This window comes from Oncorhynchus tshawytscha, linkage group LG11, assembly GCF_018296145.1.
Source record: "Oncorhynchus tshawytscha isolate Ot180627B linkage group LG11, Otsh_v2.0, whole genome shotgun sequence".
Taxonomy (NCBI): domain Eukaryota; kingdom Metazoa; phylum Chordata; class Actinopteri; order Salmoniformes; family Salmonidae; genus Oncorhynchus; species Oncorhynchus tshawytscha.
In genome coordinates this window covers 5,946,459-5,955,521 of record NC_056439.1, presented here as the reverse complement: position 1 = coordinate 5,955,521, position 9,063 = coordinate 5,946,459, and the positions used below count along the sequence as shown (strand labels likewise).

General features: G+C 42.0%; 1 protein-coding gene across 1 annotated transcript; it reads right to left on the bottom strand.

Moving 5' to 3' along the window:
• Positions 1-323: 323 nt before the first annotated feature.
• LOC112261317 (zinc finger protein 143-like) lies at positions 324-8,719 on the bottom strand. Its single transcript, XM_042330529.1, has 5 exons — positions 8,058-8,719; positions 7,571-7,701; positions 7,304-7,396; positions 3,463-3,574; positions 324-3,258 (listed from the first exon to the last, which is right to left on the bottom strand). The coding sequence occupies exons 1-5, from the start codon at positions 8,332-8,334 to the stop codon at positions 2,297-2,299; spliced, it is 1,575 nt and encodes a 524-aa protein (XP_042186463.1). The 5' UTR covers positions 8,335-8,719; the 3' UTR covers positions 324-2,296.
• Positions 8,720-9,063: the final 344 nt, after the last annotated feature.

Here is a 9,063-nt window from a genome sequence, read left to right as displayed (position 1 = left end):
AAATGATAACAAATGAGCTTTCTCCTTTGTTGGATAGCGGTTGCTGTCCATGGTTCTGAAACACATCAGTGCACTGTTGAATTGGCTTCTTTTCCTAGACCATGTTGCTATGTGCATAATAGCAAAGTTAACCAGCATATTGGTGTTGAGAACAATGCAGGAGGCAGCAGCAAAACGAGGAAATGAGAAAACAGCCCTTGCCTTAAGGAAAGTGAGGAGGAAACCCGAACTTAATTAGGTTTATAATCAATAGCCTAACTGTTAAATGTGCCTAGCTTTAAAAATCATCAATATACCTACAGAAACGAGACAGAGCCTGCTTCTGTTTTCGGTATGAATGTTTGTTTAATAGCCTACTGATTCCGTGAGGCTACGCAATGAGATGCCTGTTTTTAATCTTTGCGTTGCTGTAATAAAGGCTTTACACTTTTTGTTTGTTAGAACAGCCTCTGGTATTATTTATAATTGAGTGTTTAGACTGTACCAAATTGTATTTTTTTTATAATAACACTCATTTTTCTTGATCTCATTATTACCATTATTATAATAATAATAATAATAAGTCATGTCATTATCATTAGTAGGCTTAGCATAGCAGCCTTGTATAACCACCGTCACGCTGTAGGCCTGTTTAGTCTTAATACCATAACTTACTTAGGACTGCATTTCAACACTTCTATAGGCTACTGTATCAGTCAAGCCTTCACTCGTTCATGTCATCACACAGCATACGAGTCATTCATGATTTGAAATGCATTCAAGCGTTTCAATTTTAAAATAAAGCGAGCCTTGAATAATTAGCTTAAACAATAAACCATTCCATTTCGGAAATTGCATTCACGAATGAATTAAAATGTTTTTAAGTCTTTTCTGTAATAAAAAAAACAAAAAACAAACATGTTACAGACTCTCTGGTACGCTTATACTTTACTGCACATAATATGCACGCAGTCCTGGCTCCTTACCTCGGTTTTCTTGATCTCCAGTATTTTCCACAACTAGTCACATTTAATCCACTTTCCCTTTACCTCCTGAACAACCTGTAAATATTCCCCCCTTTTGAATTTATTTGTCATGTCCTCTGCATCCATTTTGGTGTTACGGTGTTCAGAGTTTGTTATAAAAAATTTATTGATGTGATTATGATATGCTATACGCATGGTCTGCCCACTCATTAGGCAGGATTAGGTGGCCGCCTATGGCGGGAGATTGATGAGGGCGGCATTTTCTGAGCTGAACAGACCAAGACGCACCTCCAACACCAACACATAAAACCTCACATAATTCTGCCACAAAACAATGGCAATTTCTCTCAACCAGTGGCATATGGGCTTTTTAGGTGAGCGGCGATGCCGCCCTTTGATAAGCAGTGCCCACTTTATCAAAGGTCGGGGCGTAAAATATTTTGCTTGATCATTCCCAGCGCGCCTCTCCAGGGTGCTGTTGGAAAGATGCACCTCTGCAGCGCTCAACCAAGATTCTGTAAAAAAAATGATCTAACATAAATCATGCAGCAGATCTATGATATGGTAGAAAGCGTGCGTGGCCTTTTCTGTAATCTACAGGCTGGAGATAAAATGTATGACAATGTAATGAGACAGACTCTTTTTACATAATGCAGGTTTCTCCGATCAAATAGCCTAACCTAAATGGCGCTCAATTAAAATAAAATAAATTGCTGTCATGTAAACAAAGATACATAACCTAAAAACAGGACAGGACAAAGTAAAATAAACAATCACAACTGTTGTCCTGGAGTTTCACCCCATTGTCATGATCAGTATAAGTAAACATGAATTAAGGCATTATCATTTCCTCATAAAAACAACCAGCATCAAAACAACAGGACAAGGTTGTACAAATCATCAATGAAGCATTTTAGAATACCCCAACCATGACGATATCATCTACTCCAGGGGTAGGCAACTAGACTCAGCTGCGGGCTGAATCTTTCTCGGAGATTGGTCAGGGGGATGGAAAATAATTGTAATTTGTACGCTGCAAAATGACCACAACTAAGCCCAAAGAGATTGTATTGAAAAATAACAAGAATTTCATACCTTGATAATATTGAGATACTTTTTATTTATTTATTTGTGGGAATACTTTCAGCTGAATTCCTGGTCTTTTTTTGTTTTTAACCAAAAACAAATCCCCCAAATCCTGTTACTAACCCCTGATCTTCAATGTCTCATCATACTCATTATTTCTTCAGTTCAGTTCACCTCATCCACTTCCCTACTATATCCAAAACCAACAGAATTAGTACTAAGTAGTAGTACAACATTACATATTACTATACATGGGCCGTGTGCATTTTCTGTTGGTGTACCCTGAGGTAGCTCCTCTCTGAGAACCTCTTCCCACAGTGAGTACAGGCAAACGGCCTCTCTCCTGTATGGACCTTCAGGTGCATCTTCATATGGTGCTGGCGGGAGAACCTCTTCTCACACTGGGGGCAGCTGTAGGGTTTCTCCCCTGTGTGGACTCTCTGGTGCCTCTTCAGGTTGGACGAGTCTGAAAAACTGGCCCGGCACAGGTGGCAGCCGAAAGGTTTCTCCCCTGTGTGCATCCTCTGGTGGATCTCCACCTGTTTGGGCAAACGGAAGGCTTTCCCACAAAATGAACACGGAAAGCGCTTCTCTTTGGCGCTGCCACCTTTACTGATTCCATCTCTAATACTGTCATTTGTCAATGGGCTTGTGCAGCCATTTAAGGTTGAGGCACTGGCATTGTCTGAGGTCTGGTTTAACATAAGGAGAGTGTGAGGAGGATGAAGGCCAGGGAGTGTCTGTGTTGTCTCAGGATCCATGTTCCAGTTGATAGATCCTATAGAAGGCAGGCTGAAGGCAGCACCTGTTAGGGGGTTAACCTGAGGTGCCATCAGTCTCTCTGAATCACAACTATAGGAGCAAGACGGAGCATCGCTAGCCGAGTCAGTGTCTGTTCTCTCCAGCTGCATACCAACACCTCCCTGTCCCCGAAGACAAAATCTACTGCTCGCCCTGGTCTCAGCCAGTCTGTTGTCACGGAGACTAAATTCGGTTGTTGTTTTGTGTTCGACAGTCTGTTTCTGGTTGTGGTTAACACTGTTGTTTCCCAGCCCAGTGTTGAAGACACTGTCCCATCCACTGACCTCCACTATGTCGCCTCTAGTCCTGGCCTGCTCAGTGATGTCGTCCCCCGGGCCATTGACTGCACTTGTCTGGGAATCCAAGATGGCCGCCCAGTCTCCTCTGTTAGCCTCCAGCCAACCACCTCAGGAAAAGGTTAGAAAATAGATCTTAAAAACATGGCAGAGAAAACTACATAGGGAGTTTGACTTAATTACTTGGTCAAGTTCATACATTGTGTTTTTGTATGTAAACATATGGTTTATTGATTTCATTTTATGAATGAAGAAAATAAATGAATAATAATAGCCAGGTGCATCACAGGTGCATATATGTATTTCTTCCTTACCTTGCTCCCCCATCTTTAGTCCACTCAACAGGTTAATGCCCTCTTGTTCGTCTTCTATCGTCTCCTCTTTGACCAGCAGCAGATCAGGCTTCCCATCCTCCACGTCTACTGACTGTAAGAGATAAAGAGTGAGAGGATGTTGGATCAAGAAATCTGATATGAGCACCTTGCTATGGAGCATCTTCTGATTGGGCAATGAGGGATTGCTATGAGTACTATGCAAATGTTAGTTGATTTGATACTAAGCAATCGTGCAAGTTGTTTTGATCACTTGACACTCTATTGGTTTGCTAATTCAAAGGCATGGTCTCACTATTAAGACAACATTAATCAAGATTAGGGTTTGTATCCACAAAGCATCTTAGGCTAGAAAATTGGTTGTGCTGAGAAGACACATATTTTACTCCTACTCTTATGGGTAAAAATAAAAGCTCTGCATGAAGCCTCTTCTAGTCGACAGATATTTAGGACCCCTCATGAATTGTCCTAACCAGTTAAGAGTTATCCGCAGGTTTCTTGATTATAAGAAAAGGCAGAGAGTCAGTGGCTCCTGCACCACATGCAATTGCTTTGGAGTTGATATAATATTTTGATATTTCTACATGATCAACCCATAAATAATCTACTCTGAACAAAAACAAGAACGCAACAATTTTAAAAACATTGACTGAGTTAAAGTTCATATAAAAGACATCAGTCAATTGAAATAAATGTATTAGGCCCTAGTCTATGGATTTCACATGACTGGGAATACAGATATGCCTCGGTTGGTCACAGATACCTTAAAAAAAAGGTAGGGCCGTGGATCAGAAAGCCAGTCAGTATCTGGTGTGACCATGTGCCTCATGCAGCGCGACACATCTCCTTCACATAGAGTTGATCAGGCTGTTGAGTGTGGCCTGTGGAATGTTGTCCCACTTCTCTTCAATAACTGTGCGAAGTTGCTGGACTTTGGCGGGAACTGGAATATGCTGTCGTATACGTCGACCCTGAGCATCCCAAACATGCTCAATGGGTGGGTGACATGTCTGGTGAGGATGCAAGCCATGAAAAAAAAATGGGACATTTCCAGCTTCCAGGAATTGTGTACAGATCCTTGTGACATGGGGCTGTGCATTATCATACTGAAACATGAGGTGATGGTGGCAGAAAAACAGTATGGCAATAAGCCTCAGGATCTCGTCGCGGTCTCTCTGTGCATTCAAATTACCGTAGACAAAATGTAATTGTGTTAATTATCCATAGCTTATGCCTGCCCATGCCATAACCCCACCACCACCACGGGGCACTCTGTTCACAACGTTGACATCAGCAAACAGCTTGCCCACATGACACATGGTCTGTGATTGTGACGCCGGTTGGACGTACTGCCAAAATCTATAAAACAACTTTTGAGGCGGCTTATGGTAGTGAAATTAGCATTCAGTTCTCTGGCAACAGCTCTGGTGGACATTCCTGTAGTCAGCATGCCAATTGCACACTCTTTGTGGCATTGTGTTGTTTGACAATGCTGCACATTTTAGAGAAGGGCCTTATATTGTCCCCAGAATAAGGTGCACCTGTGTAATGATCATGCGGTTTAATCAGCTTCTTGATATGCCATACCTGTCAGGTCCAAATCCTACTTTTAACAACCATACTGTATGATTCAGTACAATATGCCTATCACGTTATAAAAAATATCAGAATTTGTCAAGAAAAAAAGAAGAAGATTATGGATGCCAACATAAGGAAAGAATTAAGAGAAGGCAAAGTTATCTTGTCAGGTGAAAGTTATAAAACGGTTTCCCACTGCAACATTTGACGGACAGTTACATTCACCGTTGTAGTCTGAAGCGTGCTATAGCATTCAAAGCTGTCGATGCCTCATTGCGACAGGGTATAAACGATCATTTGCAACAATGTTAATGAGCGTCATCACCATCTTTCCTTTGCAGTAACTCCAACTGTCGTGATTACCAGCAGAGAAACCTTTATGAGTTCATTTTAATCCTGGCTCAGATTTTGTCTGGGCAGTGTCAAGAACATCATCCTAAAAACCTACTCTGAGCTGGGATTTTTTTTGGGTCTGAAAACAGGTTTTAAAATTATTCCTTCGACCTTTTCTGAGATGGTTTGTGGATATGAGCTCTGTGCAAGCTTCACACAACCACGGTGAATGTGACTGTACATCACATGTTGCAATGGTAAAACGTTTGATCTCATTTTTGTCTGATAAAATCTATTTCCCTACTCTTAATTCTTGGCAAATATGTTGGCATGCATAAGCTGATGGTTGAAGCAGAATTTATATAATTATACTGTTATATCAACACACTCTGCTGTCACTGATGTTTAACAACTCGCTTTGGCACAGTTGGCATAAAATCACTTGCCGAAAATGTTGCATAAAACGTTTGAAAGATCTATAATTTTCCTAGAACACAATCAAATTTAACATAGGCCCTAGATGCCTTCAATTTCACAACTTAAAAGGCATTCCCATTTAGCTATATTTTTTTAACATGATATTGCGCTATCCAAAGGGATATCTTAAAATAACATGATGTAGGTTACTTAAATAATATAAATAAAAATATGTGATTCTTTATTAGCCTATGTGGTTATAAGAATTTAGGCATATCATGTGAAATAGGGCTCATGTGAAATCATTTTAAAATAACAAAATGTCTTGTTGCATGTAGGTCTAGATCATTTATGTATGTATCAATATTAACATTCATTCAACAACTCCAAAGCAATTGCATGTGGCACAGGAACCACTGATTGCATTTTTCTATTATCAAGGCACCTGCTGGTAACTCTTAACTGGTTAGGACAGCTCAAGGTGTCATTAATACACTACAGCGCCTTTGGAAAGTATTTAGACCCCTTGACATTTTCCACATTTTGGTTACAGCCTTATTCTAATATGGATTACATTTTTTTTAAACTATTCCTCAGCTATCTACACACAATACCTCATAATGACAAAGTGAAACTATTTTGGTCTAAGAACCTCTTCCCACAGGCAAACGGCCTCTTCCCCATGTGGACCTTCAGGTGCATCTTCAGAAGGTGCTGGTGGGAGAGCCTCTTCTCACACAGGGGGCAGCTGTAGGATCTCTCCAGTGTGGACCCACTTCAGGTTGCCAGCCTGGGCTAAGTGCATGTGACACTGGGTATAGCTGAAGGATTTCTCCCGTGTGGAACTACTGGTGGAACCACCTTCTGGGAGCAGCTGAAGCCTTTGTTACAGAACATGCAGAGGAACCGTTTATCTTTACTACCACCCGATGTGGCTTCCTCTCCCGGAACCTGGGCTCTTGCCCTGTCGTTTGAATTCAATACCTGATCGAAAAGGCCATGTGAAGCTAAGCTTTCCATGTAGTCTAAGAAGTCTCTGTCCTGTGAGTGTCCATCTCCTAGGTGGTTATCTGCATTCCATGTGGAAGGAATGTCGCCCTCCACTTTCCCAGTCACTTCATCTACGACCAGACCCTCCCCTTTCTTATCTAGGCACCCTTCAGAGCATACACTACTACTGTACTAGTTCCAGTCCCCTCTAGACAGATCAGTCTGTCTTTAAACCCAAGGATATGTTGCCAGGTCCATCTATTTAGTGTAAAAACAAGACAGATCATCAACACCAGTGTATAACGCATCACCATCTACACAGGAATTAACAGCCCTTTGGCTCTGGTGAAATACCAGTAGATACTCTGAGCCGGGAGCAGGAGGACAGCCCAGTCTCCCCAGCCCCTCTGGGTCTGATCCGTGGACAGATCCGGAGCGCAAGAGAGAGCCTGTGTGTTACAGTTAAAGTCTCTGACATTAGGATGGCGTTCAGCGTGCCACTGACCTCCGTGATGTTGTGTTGTGTGTCCTCTTCTTCAGTCCTCTCCTGCTTGACCAGGGACGATCCTCTAGGACCTGCAGCCTCTGCATCTGCATCCTGACACAAGAGGAGGTTATTACCGGTACATGCGTAGAATTGGATAACAATGTCATAGGGAAGTCTCACAAGCTCTGCTATGGCAGATAAATGAGGATGCACATGTAAGCAAGTGAAAAGGTGAGGTGCCTTTCTGAAATAAACTGGCCACATTTGATGCACTGTTACACGAACCTCTACAATGATAACATGCTGGGTTGAGGTTCCACTCCCCTCATCAACAGTGATTGGTTGGTCATCGCTCCATGTATTGTGTCCCGCTGGCTTCACAACGCTCCTGTGGCCTCCAGTGAGATGTCCTTCACCTGAGAGAGTGATTGGGGGGAAGACATGATTAAGTTAGTTACTGCCAATGCTATATTGTACAATATTGAGTTTTGACAGGGTCTAGAATTGGCCAGGATGTAAGGTTACACTTTGCATAACTTCTTGATATATTATTTCTAGATTGAGTAATTATGTTCCATTCATCATATTGTTTTCAATTAGTAAATGCAGTAAAGCAAGAATATGGTTAGAATATGATCGTGTCTTTGTGCAAGATAGCTAAGTAATCAGGGGAATTATTGCATACTATCCAAAAACTGACCAAGACCCAATTAACATCTATTCACACATGTGCAGAGGGGGCTCCGCTGCCTCGGCCTTCTGCAAAATGTACCTCTTTCCATTCCTCTGTATCCGTCGATCATCTTGACACTACTGGGACGTTTGGAGAGTGCGCGCTCTCGCGTTGTCCTTTCTGCGCGCTCCCGTGCCACCTTCAGTTCTAGTAGCTGTAGTTTCCTCCGCAATGCCCTGTTTTCTTTCTGGCTTTGAGTTATTTCCAAACGAAACACTGCATAGTCGTCGTCTACGAGTTTACAGACTTCTGCCACGGCTGCATTCGCTAGCACCTCCATAATGGAGGCGATTTCAGTGTGAAAAACCATGGCCATTGTTTGCTAACGTTAGATGTTATCCATGTAACGCCAGCTTTTATCAACCAAGTCCTGTCTCCAACGCGAATGAAATACTAACTGGCGTAAGTATGTGATGCTGAGCAGTTAAATTAGTAATATTTTGAATTCCATCGTGTTAATGTCTAAATAAAAACCCTAACGACAAAATGGTTCTTGGTCATGTTTACATCCGTACTTATCTGGGTTTTAAATGGCGGTTGGCAACCAAAAAGTTGCATTACCGCCACCAATTGGACTGGAGTATGAGTCCATTACACGTTATAAAAGAAAAGGTCCCAACCCACTAACCCCCACAGTGGAGACCAATATTTCTATACTATTATATACTAACCCAAGATAGACCAGAGCCTGTCGTTTCCGATGGAGGCAAATGAATCATAGTGGGCAGAACAAGCAAGGAGGCAGGCAGAGCCAAGCACAAGTTAGTGAGATCCTATTGGTGCGTTCTAGCACTTATTTGCCTATTTCCGTTAGGGGACGCCTAGTCTGAAGTGCGCTCGTGCAATAACTAAATTCTAAACAACGCATTTTTGGGGGAAACTTTGGCAAAGAGTAAAGTCTACAAAACACAATCCACTCTGTTTGTTACAGATTCTAGTTCAGAAAACTGTATGGAGATCAAATGTTTAATAGATGAGGAAATTTGCTGGAAAATCCATATTGCTCCATCTTCTCCCACTTCTGGCCACTGGGCTTCCTCTCATA